The 23,077-nt window shown below is 53.1% G+C and overlaps 1 protein-coding gene across 5 annotated transcripts in view; it reads left to right on the top strand.

Moving 5' to 3' along the window:
• The window catches only part of RAB11FIP3 (RAB11 family interacting protein 3), a 90,378-nt gene that overhangs the window by 47,870 nt on the left and 19,431 nt on the right, over positions 1-23,077 (top strand). For 2 of the 5 annotated variants that reach the window (XM_058570489.1, XM_058570485.1), the window contains exons 3-6: positions 7,488-7,576; positions 15,337-15,548; positions 19,963-20,112; positions 21,893-22,027. In XM_058570489.1, the coding sequence (XP_058426472.1) occupies positions 7,488-7,576; positions 15,337-15,548; positions 19,963-20,112; positions 21,893-22,027 (586 nt within the window). The remainder of the gene's footprint in view (positions 1-7,487; positions 7,577-15,336; positions 15,549-19,962; positions 20,113-21,892; positions 22,028-23,077) is intronic. The other 3 variants (XM_058570487.1, XM_058570486.1, XM_058570488.1) reach the window with 2 other exon arrangements.

Here is a 23,077-nt window from a genome sequence, read left to right as displayed (position 1 = left end):
GGGTGTAAGCTAGTTTCTTACAAAACTGCCAGATGCTCTTCAAAGTGGTCACGCCATTTCACACTCTCACCAGTTGCCTGCACACTCTCCTTTTCAAATGAAATTCTGAAGGTCTGAATAGACCCTTCCTTCTCATTCCCCATCTTCGGCCAGGTGGCGTGGGGGTGTCTGTGGCAGGAAGTCTCCAAAGAGCTTGAGTCCAGAGTCGCAAGCTCTTTCCTTCCTTCCTGCACCTCACTGGAGAAAGAGGAGGACCAGCAGACCTCAGCAAGACCCGCAGCCGTCGGCTGTGGCTGGGCCTAGGGTTGCTCTTGGCCCCGAGGTCTTACCAGCAGTTATTGGTAGAGTCACTTCTTTTGTCTGTCCCCTTCCCAAAATTATTGCCCCACAGTGTCGCATAGGGGCCAAGTCTCCTAAAACACTGAACCCCCTTGGGGCCGGCCCTGTGGCGTAGTGGTTAAGGGTGCGCGCTCCACCGCTGGTGGCCTGGGTTCGGATCTCGGGCGTGCACCGATGCACCGCTTGTCAGGCCATGCTGTGGCGGCGTCCCATGTAAAGTGGAGGAAGATGGGCACGGATGTTAGCCCAGGGCCAGTCTTCCTCAGCAAAAAAAAAAAAAAAAAAGAGGATTAGCATGGATGTTAGTTCAGGGCTGATCTTCTTCACAAAAAAAACAAAACAAAAAAACACTGAGCCCCGGATGGCTCTGACGAGCTCTCTGTGTATCCTGACTGTGTGTGCCTGTTTGTTCTCTCACCAGTCAGTCCACACACACGTGGTGGGCACCAGCACGGCCCGGGGACCCCATGGGGAACCAGCAGCCAGGGTCCTTGCGTGTCCAGAGTACACGTCGAGTGAGGGAATGGGCAGGGGAGGGGCCGCTGCTGTTGGTGCAGCGAGTGGGGTCCAGGCTGAAGAAGCGGCAGGCAGCCCTCCGAGGAGGGTCTGCTCGCGCAAGGCCTGGCGCAGGTGAGGGAGCTGCCCCAAGGCCTGTGTGAGGAGCTGGCGGGCAGGCGAGTGGAGGGGCTACGGGGAGGGTGCAGCCACCTTCTAGCTAAGTGGGGCCTGTGGAGAGACCAGAGCGAGTGGGGTGGGAGACCCTCTGGGAGGCAGTACTGGCCGGGGCTGGGTGAGGTGAGTGATGCCGCCTCGGCGTGGGGATGAGGAAGAAAACCCTCAGGTGACTTCTGGATTTCCAGGCTGAGGCTTACGTGTCTGTGTCTATATCCGTGTAACCGATAAGTTGTAATTCTTCTGTGATTTTGAGGTTAGGTATGCAATTAGAACACAAAGTTACTTAAACCTTCACCCTTTTGCACAAAGACTTTTGTGGTGGCTTCTCTTCAACCTCCAGCGCCTCTTGGTGGCTTCCTGAGTGCAGTGCGTTCGCTTGGCCCACAGTGAGCACTTGCGCCAGGCCTTCTGGAAGGTCTGCCTCTCCTCAGGTCCCCTGCCTGGGCCACTGCAGCTGTGCCCAGGACCCTGGGGGGTGGCTTTGTCCTCCAGCAGCTTCCATCAGTTAACCTTCGTGAAACTCTAGGTATAGGCTTTTTTCCCTTAGTTTTAAAAATCTAGTATAATTTCTTCTTTGACTCATCAATTATTTAAAAGTTATCTTAATTTCTAACTATTTTAAAATCTTGTCATTAATTTCAAACCTAATTGTGTGTTTGATGCTCAGAGGATGGGATCTCTGACGTGGCTTCTTTGATCCTCGTTGACTTTGATTTGTGGTCTACTATGTGGCCCGTCTTTACACGTGTGGTGTGCGTGCTCGGCAGCGTGCTCACTCTCTAACTGGGGTACATGGGCAGATATGTGCCCCACTCAAAGACTCCCCACGTGTGTCTGCTTGATCTCAGTCTCAGGGAGGAGTCGTAAGTCTCCCAGGCAGGGGTGGTGTTGCCAGTTTCTGTTTCAGATAGCTTCATTTTACCTCCACTCTTACGTAACAGATTGGCCGGGCGTAGGCTTCTGGGTTGATGGTGATGGAGCCTGGCAAGCTCCAGAACTGGTGGCTCATTAAGAAGCCTTCGCAGCTCTGCCTGAGGGTTTAGGGGAGGGAAGGTGACAGGTGCATAGGGGCCAAGTCCCAGACCCCAGGAAGCGGTTGAATTGCTAGAAAACACAGGAGTGGAAGGAGAAGGAAAACGTGCTCCTACAGTACTTCTCAGCCCAGTAATGAACGGTATTTTACATAGTCATAATAATCAGACAAATTGCCCCTCTTGTCACAGGTGGTAACCCGTTTCCCTGGGTGACTGCAGAAACGCAGGACGTCGACCACAGTGCGCAGGCTGCGTGACTTTACGGATAGAGGGGACGACAGCATCAGTGTGTGCCCTGGGCTTAGAATCAAAGGGCTGGGAGGGGCCCTGCACCTTCCGGTGGGGTCGAGACGGCTTCCTCAGGTTTCTGGGGCTGAGGAGCCCAGATTCCTCTGAAGGGTTGAGGCTGGGAGCAGCAGTGGCAGCCGGGCCTGTGGGTCTGGTCAAGAAGGAGTCCAGGGCAGTGACCAGCAAGAGACGGTGCCGGGGCCATCCGTGTGCGTCTGAGGCCCTCTCTGAGCCAAGTCCACGATTCTGTCGCTGGTGGCTGGTCTGTTTTGATGAGCCATGGTTAATGCAAAATGGAGCAGGCTCAGCTGTAGCAGTTCCTGGGGGTCATGACCTGGGGTCCCAGCCCTCGACCTCAGGCGTCAGCATGTGCTCCTGGCAAACCCAGGCAGGTGCCATCCTGTCTGCTGTAGTCAAGTTCGCCAGCCGTGGACCTGCGGGCGAGGGGGAGAGCCATCACTCAGAGGCCGGGAGGGGTTGCCGGCTGCTGACCCCTGTGGCTGTCTCGTGGGTTGCATGTGTCTTGAACTTGAGTGACTTAAGGAGTGTGAAGATATTTATCAGTCTGGTGAGAGAAAGTGGTCATCTGAGAATGGCGGGCCTCCCAAGTCCTGATCTTTCCTTAATGGTTAACTATGCACCCTGAGGCCCTGAGATGGAGCCTCCACCCGCCCCCACCACCCCCACTCCCTCCGTTTTGCCTTGGCCGGGGCAAAGCAGCAGGGGTGCTTTCCCATTGCAGCCGGGGTGCCCTCTGTCCTCCTCAGGGGTTGGCAGACAGGAGCCCTAGCCAAGGCCCTGGGGTGGGTCTCCGGGCTCTGCCTGAGAGGAGCTGGCCAGGGCTCTTCTGTCTCCACCCAGAACTCGCTCCAGCTTGCTCTTCCGTGTGGACTCCCCTCCTGCCCGGCCTCTCCTGGCTCACCTGGCCTGCTGTACCTAGTCTCTCCCCATGCCCCACGGTACCTGGTCCTCTGCATCCTGTTTGTGGATGCTACAGCACTTCCTTCTCAATCGGGAGCAGCCCCCTTGGTGTCTCTTGGCAAAAGTCCTGTCTTGGACTGGCCCACACACACCGTTAAGCCCTATGGGGGTTGTTTGAGTCTCATTATTTTTGCATACTTTTTGGGTAATATTTCCACTTTGATTTAATTAAAAGTAAAAACCTCCCAGCCAGTCCTGGAGTTAGCGTGGATGCTCCAGGAAGTGGTCCTGTGTTTTTTCAGTGGCGAGAACATTCTGGAATAGAAGTGTCCCCAGAGGGCACTGCTTGGTCTCAACATGACGCCACCTTGCAGGGTATGTTGCAGGTGGTGTCCCCTCGGCCCTGAGTTTACCCTGTGCAGAGCAGACCCCTGCTCTGGAAGTGAGGTGGCGGGCCCTGGACTCTGGGGGACAGTCTGCCGCTGGGGTTTGTGGTTGAGGGGGCTGTGGGCAGGGTTGGCGAGGGGACCCGGACAGCAGATGGGGCAGAGTCCTCAAGTGGGTGTGCTGAGAGGAGGCTGCATTGATGAGAGCTTGAATCAGGCTGGGGGGAAGGGGCCACAGCCAAGGGAGGGCACAGCTGAGATCCATAAGGGCCTGCACCGTTCCAGGCTCTGGGGACAGAGCACGAACAGGAAGTACAGAATACCTTGCCCTCGGGAGCTGGCTCTCCAGTGGAGGACAGCCCACAGACAATGAGGCAGGACAGCCATGAGAGGGGCAGGAGCTTGGGAGGGTGGTAAAGCCAGAGGTGGGCCGGGGGGGGGGGGGCCTCCCTGAGGAAGTCTGGGAAGGTGCGTGATGGGGGCAGCCGGCACGTTGAGGGGCCTAAGGGAGGCCATTGTGGCGGGTTGGGCGACCCGGTCAGAAGGTAGAGGTGAGGGTGCTGAGAGTGCAGCTGGGCTGTGGGCACCCTGGGGGACTTGGCCTTCTCGGCAGGAGGCCTCAGGGTCTGTCCCTGGCCGCTGGGGGCTGGTGGGTGGGGTGGCCCTGAGCTCCGCACCTGCTTGGCAGGACCATCTCTTGGAGCCGGCGTGGGCTTGGGGGGTGCAGCTGGCTTCGCTTTGCTTTTTTTTGTCATTTGACTTTGTCATTTTGTTAGGTTTCCTAACTTTGTTCCTAACAAAAGTTTCCTAACTTTTGTTAGAAAAGAAGGGTGAAAATAAAATTGAATAAAAGCAAGTCAAAGGTGATTTCAAAATGGTTATTTTGTAGCATTTGGAAGAATGGGAAGCACGATTACCCAAACCGCATTTCAACTGCAGTTCGCCTCAGGTCTTCCCTCCAGCGTGCGTGGTGGCTCGGACAGCCTGTCTCCTTTGTGGACTCCCATTCTCGGTCCAGGAGCGGCATAGACAGTGACGCGTGTATTGACCCAGTTTGAAGGGAAGCACCAGGAGGTTTTTACTGCTACAGCCACAGGCCTTATTTCAGGAATAGAATGAGATAGAGAGAGAATTGTTACAAATAGGCCATAGTGCTGGCTCGCCCCTCCCCCAAGGCTCTGGAAGGATAAGATAAATGCACATTAAAAATTTCCCCTTAATTGAAAATTGTTGTGGTTCTTAGAGAGAAAACTGATAGAAGAAGCATATTTAGTTCCCATCAAGAATTTACAAGCGCCGGACACATTCATATCGCCCTCTCCACCGTGTGGGGCAGGACTCCTGGGTCACTTGCCTGCCGCTGGAATCTGAGCACGTATCCGCTGTGTCTAAAATGATTGGCTGTTTTGAGACTTTTGAATTCTGTGTTTCAGTTTTTGGAAGTGCAAGCAAGACTGTTAACATTCGAGAGGGGAAAGATAGGCCAAAGACAATAAAGCCTTTTATAAAATATGTGTGTAGTCTCAAACTGCACTGGCACAATTGGTCCTCTCCACTCCCTTGCCCCAGAAATCAGAAGCTGTCCCCAGCAGCCCTCTCCCCGTCAGGAAGAGCACACAGGGTTCTGCTGTGGTTCCTCTGCATCCAAGGCCCGGACCTCCCCAGTAGGCGTTCCAGGGCTGCCCGCTCATGCAGTGGGCATTGAGTGCCAGGTCCGAAGGCCAGTGCTGTCCGTGCTGGGTCCAGCCTGCCGCACTGAGGCTCATTCACTCCTGCCACAGTCTGAGACTCTTAGCCACACTCCTGGGGAAAACAATAGAAAACAACAGCAATGAAAGCACCTACGATTCTTAGAGCAAAAGGCAAGCGGTGTTGAGTTTGCAAAGGCTCCTGGTAATAGCTGGTTCCTGAGGGTTTGGATTGGCACCGTTGTCCAGGGGAAGCCCTGTTGTTCTGTTTGAGCCGAGAGAGCTCTCTAGAGACAGGGCAGCTGCGTGTCCTGCTCTTCGTGTCCTGCTCTTCTCTGTGGGAGGGTCCTTCAGCGTCCATACTTCCTCCCCTGTTACCCAGGCTGTCGTGGTGACTTCAGACCACTGACCGTTCAGAAACTGGTGGGGGGTGCTGGGCAGCAGAGGGCAGCATTTTCCCCACGTGTGCAGATGCCAAAGGAGAGTGTTGTCTGGACGAGGAAACCAGCACTGACCATTTCAAAGTGCTTTTCCCAGGAGCGTCCAGGGAGGCTTGCTGTCCCGTTTGGCTCTGAAAGACTCCACTCCACTTTTTAAATAGGTGATTGAGGTTACGTTAGATGACGTAACACTCAATGACGTGAGTGAGGACTGACATGAGGTACCTGGTGTACTTCAGATAAGTAATTACTGCTGTGGTCCGTTTTCTGCTCACCACGCTCTGACACGCCGTGTGCGGGTTTTCCTCACCAGCCGGTTCTCAGTTCTCTGCGGACACCACGTGGGTGTTGTATGATTTAATTGGTTCTGCCACCAGCTGCCAGAGTCAGCACAGAGCCCACCTCAGGGCCCCGGTCACCACACTTGACTACAAGTCGAGGTTCCCATGACCCCTCCTCAGGTTTGATAATTTGCTCAAATGGCTCACAGAACCCAGGGAAACACTTTGCTCACTGTACCGGTGTATTATAAAGGACATTATAAAGGCTACACATGAAGACCCAAATGAAGAGGTCTGGAAGGCTCCAGAACACAGGAGCTTCTGTCCCCATGGAGTTTGGGATGCGCCAGCCTCCTAGCATGTGGATTGTCCACTAACCCAGAAGCTCTCCAGACCCTCTCATTCTGGCTTTTATGGAGGCTCCCTTACGCAGGCAGGATCGATTAAGTCGTTTGCCATGGGTGATTAGCTCAGTCTGCAGCCTCTCCCCTCCCCAGGGGTCAAAGGTCAGGGGTGGGGCTGAAAGTTCCAACTGTCAAATCACGTGGTCAGTTCACCTGGCAACAAGCCTCCTCCTCCTCCCAGAGTCACCTGTTAGTGTAAACCCCGGTCAGGCTGAAAGGGGCTGGTTAGGAATAACAACAGACGCTCCTCTCACGTCAGGAAATTCCCAGGGTTTTAGGAGCTCTGTGCCAGGAACCGGGACGAAGACCAAATACATACTTCTTATTATATGACGGTATCAGAGTAGTGAGACAACACCGGGAAACATAAGCGTCTTCATCACCTGCGTGCACTTTTGAACGTGTTGTTCCCGAATACTGCTGGAGACCGGGTGTTGGGGCCTCTCCCTGCAGAAGGAGGGCTGCTGCTGTGGAGATGGGTCATGTTTGAGAAGTGGTGTCTCTGCTGCTGTCCTCAGAACTGCAGTCTGTCCATCATGAGAAGACAGATTTTCCTTTAAATGTTTTCTTATTATAAAATAAAACATACACTGTAGAAGATAAAGTTAAGCAAAAAAAGAAAATAAAACTGCCCGTTAGTCTAGCACCAAGGACAGATGTTGTTATTTTGGTATTATTTCATCATACCTACACCTCTCTAAACAGACACAAATTTTTTTTAAAAATTGCGTCTGGTACCTGATATTTCCTAAAGCCGTCAGCTGCGTCCCAGAGCTTGGTGTCTCGCTCTTTTCCTTTTACAGTGCTGTCCAGCTCTTCTAAGAAACACACACTTGATGGTTCGACCTCCACACCCCCCCCCCCAGAGCCCTGAGCGCTGTTGCAACGGGGACCCGCCTTCCGATCTACCCCTGCTGCTTTCTTCCCCGGGGTTTCCCACGGCCATCTGGGGCCCACTTGCGATCACCCCTCCCTTGGCCTCTCTGGGGAAGGTCTGGGTTACCTGCTGAGCCTGGGTCTTCTCTCCGCAGGTTCCGATGGCCAGCTCTGCGTGGCGCCTGCCCAGGACGAGGAGCCGCCAGCCTGCCCCGACGAGTTTGACGACTTTGTTACCTTTGAGGCAAGTGGTTGTCAAGCGGTTTTCACGGGAGAGCTGAGGGAATCGGACGTTACACCTCTTCCTTTATGCGCTCTGAGTCCTGTGTCACTTAGTGTCCCCAGAGCTGTTTCTATAGAAGGTGGCTTGAAGGGAAGGGCAGGGCTTACTCTCCAGCGTGCACGCTGGTGCGGGCTTGTGGCTGTGGCAGGCGGCTGACATGGCTGGTCCATGGGCTATGCACCCAAGGCTGCTGGCAGGAGACCCCCCTCGGGGCCTGTTGTCCGCAGAGGGACGGGCTGTCAGTTAGGGCTCTCTGATGGCGTTGCTGTCACCTTCTGCCAGGCTGCCAAGCAAGGCCAAAGTAGGGGACACGTAGTCTTTGTTTTATCAAATTTCAAACCATTTTCTAGGTCTGGGGACGTTTGTTTGACTGACACCTTACCATCCTCCATCCCCTGCCCCCAGATGAAGCTGGGGTTGCTATAGTTACATGTGTCGCCCTAATTGTGGGTGTTTTGTCCTCTGCCGTGGCAGGGAGAAGGTCTGGGCACACAGCCACAGAAGACAGGCTACTGTAACTGCGTCCCACAGCTGGGGGGCAGATGCCAGGAGAGGCCATGTGGCTGGATCTGGGATTTTTTCTTCTTTAAAAAGACACTCATCACCCTGAGCGTTGAAGAGCCGTTGGGAAGGCGGTGGGGACTGCTAGCCCTCAGCTCTCCGTTGCCCAGCGAGGGGCTCAGGGAGCAGGGTTGGGCCTGAGGCCCCACACTTCAGTCCTCTGAGCCTTGGCTCCTTTGTCAACTGAAGGGCTGCACAGCATAGCTTCTGAAAGTTCCTGAGCTGAGCGCTAATGCACCCCAGGATTCCACCGCTTTTCTTTGGTGTCTCATGTCCCTGCTCTGAGAAGCTGCCCTGGGTATCTGTCACCCCTCACATAACGGAGGTTCACGTCCTGACTGTCTGTCGCTTCTGCCGGCACAGACCCCAGGCCACCTGGGAGCATTCACCCGTCACAGCTTTGTCGCAAAGTGCCAGCAGGCCTGAGCCCCCTAGGGCAGGGCCCACCCCACCTTGCGTACCCTCTTCGGCTGAGGTCGGTGTGTTCATCCTGTGTGTGGCCCGGGAGTGCAGGCTCGGTCCTGGTGTGTGGAGGCCAGGTGCCCAGCTGGGACTCGTGCTGGTTGCAGACAGTGTGGCTAGGCAGGGGCCTGGGGTGTGCAGGACTCTGACATGTCAGCTTCCCCCATGATGGTGAAGAGGCTGCTTTTGTGGCTGAGATGGCCCAGTTCCCTTCACAGCGAGGCGTGGAAGGCCCTGTGCCTTTTGACTGACCTTGAGTTTTCCAGGAATGCAGCTAGGTCAGGGGCAGATCCTTCTTTTCTTGTTCGGAGCGTCTAGGGAATCGTGTTCCCAGCAGCAGGGCCGGGCCGCATCACTTACGTAGTGGTGAGCATCAGGCCCTTTATCACGTCTCCCAGCAGTCAGGCCTGCACAGTTACCTACCAGCACACACGCTGTATCATCCGTGTCTTTTGTTTTATTCCTCTTATATTTCTGTTAGGGCATTACATCAATTATTTTATGTTTTATGTGTAGGTAGGTGTCATGGGTTGAACGGTGGTCCCCTAAAAGATATGTCTACCTGAGACCTGTGAACGTGACCTTATTTGGAGAAAGGATCTTTGCAGATGTAATTAAGGATCTCAAGATGAGATCTTGCTGGGTAGAGTGGGCCCTAAATCCAGTGACAAGTGTCCTTAGAAGAGAAGGGAGATGACACACAGGGCAGAAGGTGATGTGAGGATGGAGCAGAGGCTGGAGTGACACAGCCACAAGCCCAGGACTGCCTGGAGCCCCCAGAAGCTGGACGAGGCAGGAAGAACCCTCCCCTGGAGCCTCAACTCTGCTGACACCCTGATGTACGTCTCTGTTGTTTTAAGCCCCCCAGGTTATGGTAATTTGATATGGCAGCCCTAGGAATTGAATACAGAGTTTTGTTGTTCAGGAGATAAAGAGGCATCAACACGGTTTGTACTTAAAGGGCCCATTTGGTCGAAAGGGTGAGAGCCACTGATGCGGGGCTGCCTCCTGAAGCCTGGGTTGAGTGGGTGGGGGTGCTGTCCCACCCTGTCCCCGCCTGTCCTCTGTGCCGGTTGACCCCGCAGCCCACAGGAGTATGGCCCTGCCGCCCCTGGTGCTCGGCCACCGGGTTTTGCTGGCTTCGGGAGGCACGGTGGGACCTTGGCATTTCAGAGTGTGAAAGGAGTGCTTCTCAAGTTTCTGGATCCTAGTTTTTTTCAGAATGGAGGAAACATTTCTTTTTAAGTTTTTTTGTTACTTTAAAAAAATTTAATAAACTTTATATTTTAGCAGTTTTAGGTTTACAGAAAATGGAGCAGATAGTGCGAGTTCCCATTACACTCCTCCCACACGCACTCGCACAGGTTTCCCATCGTGAACATCTTGCATTAGGTGATGGTACATTTGTTATAACTGATGAACCAGTATTGATACTTTATTGTTAACTAGCGTCCACAGTTGACATTAGGGTTCCCTCTTGGTGGTGTACTTTCTCTGGGTTCTGACAAATGTGTAGGACATGTATCCACCATTGTGGTATCATACAGAATGGTTTCACTGCCCTAAAACCCTCTGTGCTCCCCTAATTCTCCCCTTCCGCCCCAGTAGCACGCGGCGGCCACTGACCTTTTTACTGTCTCCATATTTTGTCTTTTTCAGAATGTCATGTGGTTGGAATCATACAGTGTGTGACCCTTGCTGACTGGCTTCTTTTGCTTAGTAATATGCATTTAAAGTTCCTCCATGTCTTTTTTATGCTTTTTAGGGTTTTTAGATGTAATTTGTAATTTTTAGAGGAGTGGAAGTAGGTACTGTGAAACTTATAGAAAGATTGCTCTTTTTTTAAAAAAGCTTGCACGTCATGTAATCCTAAAAAGTCCAATAAATATATGAGTGGAGAATACGTGCATTAAATCCAAATATCACATTTGGAGATCCTGTGCTGGTGATCTTCGGAGATAAGTAAGCTCTTTATTGATTTTCTGGCTGGGCACATGACAGTGTTGGTCAGGGGCACCCTGGGTGGTTAACTAGGATGGACTGCTGCTCCCAGGTCCTTCTCCTGCAGGAGATGCCTCGGGGGCCTGGGAGCTCCCGGGTCCTCCTCCTGCAGGGGATGCCTCCGCAGCCCCTAGCTCCCAGTTTCCCAAGCTCTTTGGCTCTAGCTTGTAACAGAACTCCCAGAAGAAAGTTACCGATGTGGCATTTTGAGAAGGGGAGAAGGTGGGGGGTGAATTAAGGTTTGTCGCTGACATTCATGGGAATGGGAAGAAGCTCCTCGTCTGAGAATCTGAGCGAGGCAGAGGATGGAGTGTGCACATTTATCAGGATTTCTGGAAGGGCTATGGGAAAGTCACGGAGAGATCAGGCACAAACAGGGAGGATAAGAAGTGTCCCTGCTGTGCCTTCTCTGTTCCTCCCTCCTTTTCCCACTCCCGGCATCTAGAGAAAAGAGCTGCCTTCATACAGTGGCGGGGAAATACGTTTTGTGCAAACTCTTTATCAGAAAGGTTAGAAAGTCAAGAACAAAAGCCATTTGTTTTGAGATCTGACTAACTGCTTGTTAACGACTCAGCGAGGACACTTTCTGAACTTTGCCCCCTCCCTGGCCAGCACAGCAGAAGGTTTAATGGAGCGTGTCTGGGAGCAGGTTAAACTTTCTCCATGACAGAGATGTACCTTCAGGTGAACACGCAGGTTTTGCAGAAACCCCGGCAGGACTAGCAAGAAGGAAGGCTGCGTTGTTGTCAATTGAGAGAAGCCAGTCACTGGCCTGGGCGGAAGTGCCCACACTTCCGATACTATGGGGAGGCCATCTCCAAGAGCACGCCCTTCCTGGAGCCGGGGTGCAGAGGCTGCCTGGGCTAGCGTCTGAGGGTAAGAGGAGGCTGCACCGAGCGGGACATGGGCTCACATCGTTTCCAGCAGTCGATTTCCCTCAGAGAGACCACGACCTGGACAGTAGGGACCCTGGGCAGGGTTGGCCACACCTGAGTTCCACTCTGATGGCTCTGAACACGGACTTCCTTGTCTGTGCACTAGTGATCCTTTGGTGAATGGTGAAGGTAACATTAACACATGGGGAAGTATTCTAACATGCGCTTAGATTTTCAGCAAGTTCATTTCATGTGTGTCATTTATAAACATTTTAAAAGTGGGTAGCAAGACTCCTGGGCTTCTGGGCAAAGCTTGGTCCTGTCTGGTGGCAGATATGAACCCATGCGGCATGTCTATGAGCTATTCTTGTTTCTGTCCAGTAGACAATGGATGAGCGTGCACCATGCTCTGTGAGCTATTCCTGTGTCTGTCCATAGACCGTGGTGAGCCTGCACCATGCTCTGTGGCTGTCCCTGTGCCTGTCCGTAGACCGTGGTGAGCGTGCGCCACGTTCTGTGAGCTGTCCCTGTGCCTGTCCGTAGACCGTGGTGAGCGTGCGCCACGTTCTGTGAGCTGTCCCTGTGCCTGTCCGTAGACCGTGGTGAGCGTGCGCCACGCTCTGTGAGCTGTCCCTCTGTCTGTCCGTAGACCGTGGTGAGCGTGCGCCACGCTCTGTGAGCTGTCCCTCTGTCTGTCCGTAGACCGTGGTGAGCGTGCGCCACGCTCTGTGAGCTGTCCCTCTGTCTGTCCGTAGACCATGGTGAGCGAGTGCCATGCTCTGTGAGCTGTCCCTGGGTCTGTCCGTAGACTATGGTGAGCGAGTGCCACGCTCTGTGAGCTGTCCCTGTGTCTGTCCATAGACTGTGGTGAGCATGTGCCATGCTCTGTGAGCTGTCTCTGTGTCTGTCCATAGACTGTGGTGAGCGTGCACCATGCTCTGTGTCTGTCCATAGAGTGTGGTGAGCGTGCGCCATGCTCTGTGAGCTGTCCCTCTGTCTGTCCGTAGACTGTGGTGAGCTTGCACCATGCTCTAAGATGATTTTTTGCCTCTCTTGAAAGGCAGCTATTTACCCACCTGCCCTGGCAAACTGCCTGGCCTGCTGACATTTATTCTCGGCCGCCGTGACCAATAAAAGCTGACGTTTGTTGTGAGCTGGTGGGGCAGCCCCCTGTAATGACCGTCCCTGTCCTCTTGGCCCACTCTGCCCACCTGGGCTTCGTCCTGGGTCCCCTTCACTGAGCCGATTGGTCCCCGGTCCCCTTCACTGAGCCGATTGGTCCCCTGTCCCCTTGGGGCTACTTTGTGCACCCACAGGCCACTACGAAGCTCCAGGTAAGAGGATTTTACTGCCCCGTACCCCACCAGGGTGTCTGAGTGTTTGTAGCAGTGCTGTGGGGACGGGACCTCCTCGACCCCATTTGTTTATAGTTTGGGGCAGATTAAGGAGTAAGTGCAAACATATAGCCTTTTGTGAAGTGGGAAACTGTTCATCTCTGTAGGACTCTCCATCGGTGCAGGTTTGCTTTAGAAAGAGGGGTTGAAGGTGGGGGGCATTCGCCCTGCTGTCTGTTTACAACCTGAGTGAGTTGCCCAGGATGGAGTGTGGGAGTGCCCTGACTGCGGCCTTCGGGTCTGCTCACTGTCTACCTCACTCTCCCCTTGTCAGCGGGGAGTTCCTTCCGTCCTGAACCATCCTGTCCAGGCTCCAAGGAGGGTTTGGGTTGCAGCCCCAGCCTCAGCCACGCGATTGATGGGAGCTCCTTGTGGGTGAAATGAACAGGCCCAAGTGCCCGGATCTCCTTTCCTTCCTTGGGGAGAAACACTCAGCTCGGCGCTGAGTTGATTTGCTCTTACAAATGCTGAGCTGCCGGTCGAGGGCACGGGGTCCGTGCTGGCCGGAGAGGAGCATCCTGCATCTGTCCGAAGTGCCAGTTGGTTGGCTTTTTAAAAGCCGATCTCAAGAGTCAAGATCTGTTCCCTACAGGAAACTATCTCAGAGGGTCCCCAGTCCATGTCTGGGGGCCCTTGATGGCCCTGCTCGGATTGGGGTATGTGGGCCCTGCCTGAATCCTTGGGTCTGAGGACTGAGAGATTGAGGTGGGTCCTGCAGATGAGGAGCAGTGTTCTTTTAGGAGTTTTCGGCTAAATCCCGAATAGCCAGTCTGGTCTGTGGTTGTTGGAAGTGTGGGGGCTTTCCCAGGGCCCTGGTTGACTCTCAGGCGGCACCCCCGAGTGAGTGTGTGGTGCCACCCCTCAGAGGACGGCAGGAATGCTTGTGGATTTTGTGAGCTCTGTGGTGCTTCCCCCACGGGCCCAGCTCCTGACGGACTGCGTCTGCCTGGCTAGAGAGCCCGTTGCTGCCCGTGCTGCCCTCAGGTTGAGCAGTGTGCCAGCCCTGCGCCCGTGGAGGGAGACGCCTGCTCAGTGACGATGAGTAGAGCTAGAGCGGGTGCCTCTTCAGGTGACTTTCTGGTTTCACATTTTGAAGTGAACACTTTTTATGAATTTCTTAGTTACCTTAGATTCAAGGAAGATCGGGTTTTTCCTTATCTAAATACCTTTCCCGTTCTAAATACTGGCACTGAGCACCGGCAGTAGGTCCATCTCACGCCGTTCCCTATTGCATTCTGGCTGCACAAGCAGCCCCCGCTCTCCAGTGGCACGGGAACCCCCGGTCTGTCAGTTTCTGTTTCTCACCTGCCTGTGTGGTCTCTCTTGATCCCATATGGTTGCGACCTGGTGAGAACAGCATCTACACTCCTCTTTTACAAATGAGGTGACAGGGCTCGGAGTGGTTGAGTCATGTGTCCAGGGTCACACGTGGACCGACGATGGACCCTGGGCCTGTCATTGGCCACACCAAGCTCCCACGGGTTCAGGCAAGGAGCCTCGGGTGCAGCCGGGCAAGGCCCTCTGGTCGCCCTCCAGGTTAGCCGTGGACTGGTGACTTTTGTTACTGCAGTGCGTCTGAGCACACTGCCCACCCCTTCTGTTGCCAGAACCAGAGTACAAAGGGCACCTCTCTCCAGCTACTTTTCTGAAATCTTACTTGTTTGCAAATTGTTAACCCCAGAATCTTTTGAACTTGAAGTGTCGGCTCCTTTTCCTAACCAATGCAATTGCATTTTAATTAAAGTTGAGATTATAAGTTGAAAATGGCCTGTTTAATGATTCTTTAGTTTCGTTTATACAACCCACAAATATTTGCTGTCTACTGTATGCTAGGCTCTCTGCTAGGTGCCAGGTCCATAAGAGTGAAAGCAAAGATGTTTAGTGGGCAAGGAGACATTTCACCAGTGAACATAATTGATTGGTTAAATAATTGATTAATTAGCATTTTGAGTTTAGACCATGTAATGGAATTTCAAAGCAATAGCCTGAACATGTATAACAGATATTGATGGTGACTTTTTAATTTAAAAAGGCATATTCTTACACTGTTGAATGTTAATTCTTTGGATACAAATAATTCCAATGTTGGAAGCCAAAAATGGGTGGTTCTACTGGGATTTATTATAAGATGTTGGGATGCTTTGTATCTGTTTTAGGTATATTTATGTAACTAACTAAAAATTACTCGAATAGTTTTTTCTGCTCTTGGACATGTGCCTGTTTTTCATTTTTTTTAACATTGAATTGTTTTGTAAGCTAACGTTTCTGCTTAGAAATACAGCAGGGACTTCTCCCTATAGCAGGGACGTGAAAGCTCTCCCCCGCATGGTCGTTTCCACGCCCACAGCAGTGCGTTTACTTTCCCACACGCCACGCGGATGTAGCCATTTCTGGGGGTGGTGGACTGACTCTTGGTGCTCTCTCCTAGGCCAACGAGGTGACGGACAGCGCGTACATGGGCTCCGAGAGCACCTACAGCGAGTGCGAGACCTTCACTGACGAGGACACGAGCACCCTGGTGCATCCCGAGCTGCAGCCCGAAGGGGACACGGACAGCGCAGGCGGCTCGGCTGTGCCCTCCGAGTGCCTGGACGCCATGGAGGAGCCTGGCCACGGCGCCCTGCTGCTGTTCCCGGGCAGGTCTGTGCTCTGCCTCGGCACGCCTGGGTATTGTGCACGGGGCACTGTGTGGACATGTCTGACGGGCAGATTTGGTTCATGGAGGGGTTTGTGTCAGAGAGTGGTTTAGAATCGTGACAAGGCCTGCAGGAGGGTGTGGACCCTGAGTGTGGCCTACAGTCCTGGGGAGAGCCCATGCCCAGCTGCCCTGAGCAGTCTCCTGGTCACAGCTGACCTCCCTGTCAGGAGATGCCCCTCCTGCTGACAGCAGATGACCGTGGTTGTAAACATCGCACAACGTCTTTGGCTGTCGAGATAGAAATTGTAGGAGAAAAAACTTCAACTCGGTCTTTTGGATTTTCTCATCACGGTTCTTATAAACCAGGGCAAGATGCGATATTCAGTGAATGCCTTCCTGCAGGATCTTAGAACCTGTCAACCTTTACAGCACCCCTAACCAGGCCTCCTGTTCCTGTCTCCCCTCCCGCTGCCCCAGGTGCGCCCATGCATCTGAGGACTGGCGAGGGGAGGGGCAGGGTCGGGAGGTGCCGTGGGGCACATGGACCTGAATGAGAGCTCGTGGTTTTGCCCTGTGCCTCTTGGGAAGCCACCCTGCTTAGCAGCCTTGAAAGTGGTTTGGTTTTATTTTGCTTATTTTATTTCATTGCATTTTTGTTTGGCCCTCACAGAGTTTTTGGTCTTTTCTCTTGAACTGAAGTATTGCATCCCAGCATGCGAGTGCCTGTCTAAGGGTGCAGACGCGCCCACACCCAGTGCCCCCCACTCCCTCCCCGGCGCCCTGCTACTCACGGCAGCCTTGCTTGGCCTGGTTTTGGCTCCGATTACGTGTTGTCATACAGGGGTATCCTCTGTACACTCGCTGCTCTCACTTTATGTTGTGGCTGAGATTCATCCGTACTTTTGTGCACAGTTGTAAATTGTTTACTTCCATTGTTAGTAGAGCATTCCATTGTGTGAATATGCTGCAGCTTCTTAATTTACTGTTGGTGGGCATTTGGGCAGTTTACAGTTTTGGTTTTTTGAATAAAGCTGCTATAAACATTACCTGTCTTCCGGTGGCCTGGTTTGTACCCAGGAATGGGAGAGGCGCACCTGGAGCACACTCGTGCTGCTTTAGAAGTTACTGCACTTACTGCAGTTCAGTGATAGAGGGGGTAATGGTCGCTGCCTGCCTGCCTGCCGCCTGCGGGGCTCTGCCCGCCCCCGTCCTCGCAGCACCTGGTCTTGTCTGCTTTCCCGTGTTTCTTTCTGGAGGGCGTGGAGTAGACTGTCCCTGTGGGATAGTTCTTCCTTGTGTTTCCCAGGTGACTAATGAGGGTGAGCACCTTTTCTTGTGTTTATTGCCCATTTGGAAATCCTCTTTTGTGAAGTCCTTTACCCATTTGTTTATTGCAGGGGTCTGCACACTTTTTCTGTAAAAGGCCAGATAGTGGTCTCCGTGGCTACTCCTCAGCTCTGCTGTGGGGGTGCGAGGCAGTGCCTGAGTGAGTGCCCCCAGCTGTGTCCCCGTCCAGCTCTACATAAACAGGCCATAGGTGGGGTTGGGCCTCTCCCGTCTTTTTCTTATTGGTTTGTAGGAATTCCTTATATATTTTAGGTTTGAGTCTTTGGTTCAGTATGTGTATTACAGGTATCTTTTTCCAACTCTGAAGGTCATCTTTTCACTTTCCTGGTGCTCTCTTTGAGGAACTCATGTTTTTAAAAGTTTTACTATAGTTCAGTTTATCCATTTTCCTTTTGTGGTTAGCACTTCTGTGTTCTGTTTAAGAAATCTTTGCTTACTTCACATCACTATGTTTACTTCTCCTTTCCTTTAAAAGGTTTATTGTTTTACCTTCATATTCAGATCTGTAGTTTCTCCATAACTGATTTTTTGTGTATGGTGTGAGATAGGAGCCATTTTTCCCATATGGATATCCAATTGACTCAGCCTCATTTTTTAAAAGATTCCTCTTTCCTCCACTGTCCACGTGTCACCTTGGTCCCACGAGGTGGCTGAACGTGTATGGGCTGTGTCTGGACTGTGTGCTCTGTTCTGTGTTGTTTTGTCTACTCTCGGGTCAGTACACGCTGTCTTTTGCTCCAGCGTTGTCGTAGATCATGCTGTCTGCTGGTGTGAGTTCTCCAGCCTTGTTTTTCAAGGTCGCGTTGGCACCCTTTGGCCCTTTGCATTTCTGTGTAAATTTTAGAATCAGCTTGTTAGTTTCAGGAAAATAGTATCTGCTGGGATTTGGGTTGGGGTTGTGTTGGATCTATGGACTAATTTGGGGAGAATCAACATCTTCACAACATTGGGTCTTCCGATCTTTGGACGTAGTATATTTCTCCGTGTGTTTGGGTCTTCTTCAGTCGGATTGTCACGTTCGGGGTGACCTCCTGGTGGAGGTGAGGTGGGATGTGCATTCATGTGGAGCCAGGCAAGCCCCTGGGCTCTGCCGGGACCCGGAAGTACATCTTCCAGGGGCACAAGCCCAGCACGTGTGGAAACGGAGAGTGAAGTGACAGCCGCTCCAAGTGCCTTGTAGTGATGGGGACAAAGACAGCACAACAGTTGAAGTGTGAGGATAAGACACAGAGGTACTGGCAGTACCGCCTTCGCCTGTTGCTTTCTTATCAGTATTTTTTAAGGTAATAAGCTAAATTCTTCTAATTAAATTTAATTCAAGTAAAGTAGTCCAAGAAAGTTGAAGAAATGCCAAATCTGGGAAATCATTCTGAGGTCTTAATTTTTCTCAGGAAAGATTCAGACTACGCTGTTGTGCTGCATAGCACACTTGCCCTCAAGATTTGTTGAAATCACGTTAGTGTCCAATTGGAGAGATATTTTCTGTTTTGAAAAGCTTACCAGTGGCGAGGATGCTGATTGTCAGCTGACGTCACTGGTTTTCTGTCGACTCAGTACAGAAGTGCCGTCCAGTGTAGTCACAGCTCTGTGACTCCTCGGCTCCTCAGTGTGATGCGTGTGGCCCTCATCGCTCTCCCAGCAGACATGAGGAAAACTCAACCCCAGGGGAGGCAGCTAGAGGAGGTGGGGGCTCTATTCTGAGGGAATAGCAGGCCTGGTCCTCGTGGGTCACGCAGACGTGGGTCCTCCAGCCAGGAGGGGCTCCTCGGCCCCTGGAGCACTGTGTGTCTCCTCGCGATGACTCACCCTCCTCTCTGAGGGCAGTTTCCTCATGGGGTCTGAGCACGTTGATAAACAAGCAGCTAATCTTAAGAAGCAGAAAATGGAGCCTTCTTGTGTAGAGCTGCATTTAAACGGTGACTGTTGGAAGGAGTGATTTCCTCCTGTCTCTGTGAGCAGATGAGAGACTGAATGCAGACAGGGACTTGGAAACACTGAGGGGAGCTGTAAGGTGTCCCGAGGTCACGAGGTCTTGGTTTATTCTGGTGGGGGCTTGAGAATGCACCAAGGGAACAGCATGTACGTTTTCATTGCTCCTGAAAGTGTGTGTGGAAGACATTGTGATTTGGCCCGAGCAGCCTCAGGACTGCTCAGTAGACATGCCTGTTCGTGGCCAGGAGATCAGAACTTGCTCCGCGTGTTGAGCCGCGTGGGCCTCGGGGGAGCACAGAGACCCCGGTGCCATCCCCGACTCTGGGCACGCGTGGGCGGTCACTTCTCTCCAAGGCTCCCTTTCCTTCTGAGAGGGACAGCTCTAGCGCCTGCTGGCAGATTCTCCTGGGGATTAGTGGTGACAAATTGAATCCAGCCCCGGTCCAGGGGAGCGGCTGCCATCACAGCTGTTTTCTGTTAGCACCTGTCACCACAGGTGGGCAGGGCGGCAGCCGTGTGTGCGGCTGAGCCCCAGGACCTCGTGCTGAGCGCCTGGCCTGGCCCAGCAGCCCTGCTCCCTGGAGGGTGAGTGTGGAGCAGTGACCTCCCTCAGAAGAGGGCGGGTGCTTGCACACTTCCCTTCCCCTGCTTGGAAGCTGCTGTTCTGGGCTTTAAACTACAGCAGAAGTTTGCGCTCACAGTGGCCAGTGGTGGTGTGAGGACAGCTGCTCCTGGAAGAAGAGCGTGGGGGGTGCATGCCCTCACCATGGGTCTGCGGCTACAGCTGACTGTCCAACCTGTGGGCCTCCTGAGCACTTGCAGTGCAGCTGGTGCAAGCCGAGATGTGTTGGAAGTGCACAGTGAACGCCAGATTTCAGACTTATTATGAAATAAAGAATGTAAAAAATCTTGCTTTTGAAATGAAGATATTTTGAGGATGTTGGGCTAAGTAAAATATGTTGTTAAAATCGATTTCACCTGTTCATTTACTTTTCTTTTTAACATGGCCACTAGAACATTTGACCTCACGCATGTGGCTCACAGCACATGTCTGCTGGAGGGCACCGGGCTCGCCCTCGGTCTGGGGCTGCCCGTGGTCGTGAGTCAGAATGTGTCCTTTCTCTTTTGCCTCTGCAGATCCCACCTGCACAGCCAGTCCATCGTCACGGTGATAGGTGGTGAGGAGCATTTTGAGGACTATGGCGAGGGCAGTGAGGGGGAGTTGTCTCCGGAGACCCTCTGCAACGGGGAATATGACTGCAGGGAGCCCGCCTTTCTCACCCCCCGGTAACACAGCCCTGCTCCCTGCCCCTTCCCCTCCGTCGTCTTCCCACGTTCGCTTGTGAGAAAGTGTCCCCTTTGGGTACATAAATTGGTGAGAGAGAACTTGTTTTATTTGCTGTAATATAATTAAACATACCACAGTCAAAATGTGAAGATTTACACCTGAATGAAAGTTGGCCCAAGTTTCTCTCGTCCAGTTATGTTTCCAGATCACTCCAGTTTTCTGAGGCCTCAGCTGCGTCACGTGGCACAGAGCCCTTTGGCGTGGATCACATTACAGTCTGTAGGCAACTCTGAGGGAGGCTTTGTGTGTGTTTGTATGTGAGAACATTTAGGTTCTCCTCTCAGCAGATTTCAGTTACACCACACAATGTTGTCAGCTGCGGTCGCCACGTTTTACGTAGATCCTCAGGCCTTGTTCCTCCTGTAGCTGAGAGCTTGTGCCCTTTGAGCAGCCTCCAAGGGAGGCTTTAGCATCACAAAGGGTTCTTTGGAGTCACATCCCCAGACTCTCTGGAAAGTTCTGGCCTGGAATGAACTGAACTGTGGTATCTAGAAGGCGAGGCCTTCCTCATGGAGCTGGTTGCTCCCTGGCTCTCCTTCCTCTCAGTGCTGCACAGGAGGCCCTGGGAGAAAGCCGTCACTTGTGCTGTGTCCCGTGGGCCTGGCAGCCGTTCGCTGGGGGCGGCCGTCAGAGGATATGCCTGCCTCTTCAGGCAAGGAACAGCCTGTCCACCCAGTCTCCTCTCCTCTTTGTGCCTGGTTCTTGAAATTCTCCGTCTTTGCCAACAGCAGAGGCTGAGTATCTTTAAACTGGTGACTGTGAGGGTCTCCTTTGCCCAGACTGTCACCTGGACCAGAGGACCGGGGTGGGGGGGTTGGGGGGCCAGTGCCAGGAGGGCTGCCTGCGGGAGCCCCCTGCGTTCTCCCCGAAGCTGCCCTCAGCCGTGCGCCACGCGTCTCTGGGAGCTGTGTGTGAGCGAACAGCGTGCTTGCTCCGAGTAGCTCTCCTGTGCCGATGCGCACGTTTGTGGGGTGTTGAAATGAAGACCCGAGGACCCGGTCTTGCCAAACATGTGTTCTGTCCTGTGTTGGCGATCTTTTCCCGCTTGTTTAGTTTCTGCCTGTCTCTTGTCCAGTGTTTCACTGTTTGTGTCTCCAGGGTAACTTCTGCGCTACCATCGATGTTTGGCTTTAACCTTTCTTTAAATTGCACTTCCACATGGGCTTCCAGAAGCGCCAGGGACATTCCTGCAGCAGACGCATCACCAGTGCCGAGAGCCTGTTAGAGCGCAGGAGGCTAGTAGAACTCTGCGTTTTTAACGAAGTTCTTAAAAATGACAAAATCATTGGTGGTTCATCATCCACACGCAGTTTTTGATGCTGGTGGTTTTGAGAACAGTTATAAAATAGTTCCAGTCCAGGAGGGAAGACTCCACCTGGAGACTTTGTGCTTTGCTCTCACATGGACAAAGGCGAAAGCGGTGTGTCTGGTCACTTCTTGTTAAAGAGGGGCTTTTGTTGTACAGTGAAGCTGATGGCTGCACCTGTTTCCTCTGAGCACCTGACCAGGAGGGAGGAGGTGTTGCCAAGCCCCCTGCTGCTGAGCTGGTGTGATCCTGGGTCCTAGAGGTGACGAGGGAGGTGGGCTCACACAGTCTGAAAGTAAGAGCCACCATCTTCCCAGCCAGTTAGCCGACAGCGTGCTTGTGTCCAGCCCTTGTGTGGAGTCGCAGACACCTGCAGGTGCTCTCTCCTGACCTGACGCTTCTCCTCTCTCCAGCACCGACCCGCTTGCCGCAAAGCTGCACAGCATCCTCACTGATGAGGCTTTTGAGTTTTACTGTAGCCAGTGCCACAAACAAATCAACCGCCTCGAGGACCTCTCTGCTCGCCTGAATGATCTTGAAAAGAATAGGTAATCGATGGAGTGCCTGGCCTTGCTCTTTGTTCAGGGGTAAGGGGACTGCCTCGAGGCGCCACTCAGTGGGCCGGGCGCTCTGGGGTGCCTCCTTTGGAGGCTGGGCCTTCTCTGCAGTTGCAGGTGAGCGTGCGGACAGTGGGACTCTTCCTCGGGCCCTGCCTGCCCCCTGCATGCGCTGAGCCTGTGTTTAGTGCCCTGTGCCCTCCTTGTTCCTGTGTGCATGCTGCAGTCTGCTCAGCTGCTCTGTCCCTGAGAGAGGAAGTGAGCTTTAGACGCTGTGTCCCGTGTGGGAAGTCCAGCAGGTGAAAGAAGGTCTGCACTGGGAAAGAGATACTTTCTCCATTTTACTGAAAGATTTCTGTAATTGAGAGTCAATGAAACAGCCCTGGGAAATTTACAGTAAGATTTGGTCCGTAAACACAGATTTGTAATCAGGAACGGTAGTTTACATCAGGTGCGCATACCCCAGGCGAGCCCCTCCCCTGAACTGGTTCTTGTAAGGCTGCCCCGGGCTCCGCTACTTGGAAGAGTCCAGCTTCGCTACCCTGCTTTTAAAACGGGCAGCAGGTCCCCAGCACGTGCCTACTGCTCCCGGCCCTGTCAGTCCCCATCCGGTTTCTCTTCTCCATCTCCTGGTTCCGGTTTGTGTCAAAGCTATTGTCTTCCCTCTCCATCCCCTGGGCCCAGTCCCAACTCAGGTCAGGGTCCCAGAAGGAGACAGGTCCTTTTGCTGGCTCCTCACAACTTCACAAACTCCTGTTATAGAAAGCACTTTTGAGTGGTTTGCACATATTGATGTGTCCTTGAAGCATACTGTTGACTTAGCCTGTTGTATGGGCAAGCCCCTGGGTGGGCCGCTCTGAGGAGGGTCTGGAGAGGAGATGGGCTACCCTAGAGCTTACCACAGCCACCTGGCCCAGCAGAGCAGTGCACGACCCACAAAGAGCTCTCACGCTGGACAGGAGGGGATCGCACGTGCTGATCAGTGATGTGGACTCCTGGGCATGAATCTGGGGCGGCTTCCTGGAAGAAAGGCCCTTGGAC

This window comes from Diceros bicornis, chromosome 26 (assembly GCF_020826845.1).
Source record: "Diceros bicornis minor isolate mBicDic1 chromosome 26, mDicBic1.mat.cur, whole genome shotgun sequence".
Taxonomy (NCBI): Eukaryota; Metazoa; Chordata; class Mammalia; order Perissodactyla; family Rhinocerotidae; genus Diceros; species Diceros bicornis.
This window is presented reverse-complemented; position numbering and strand designations above follow the sequence as displayed.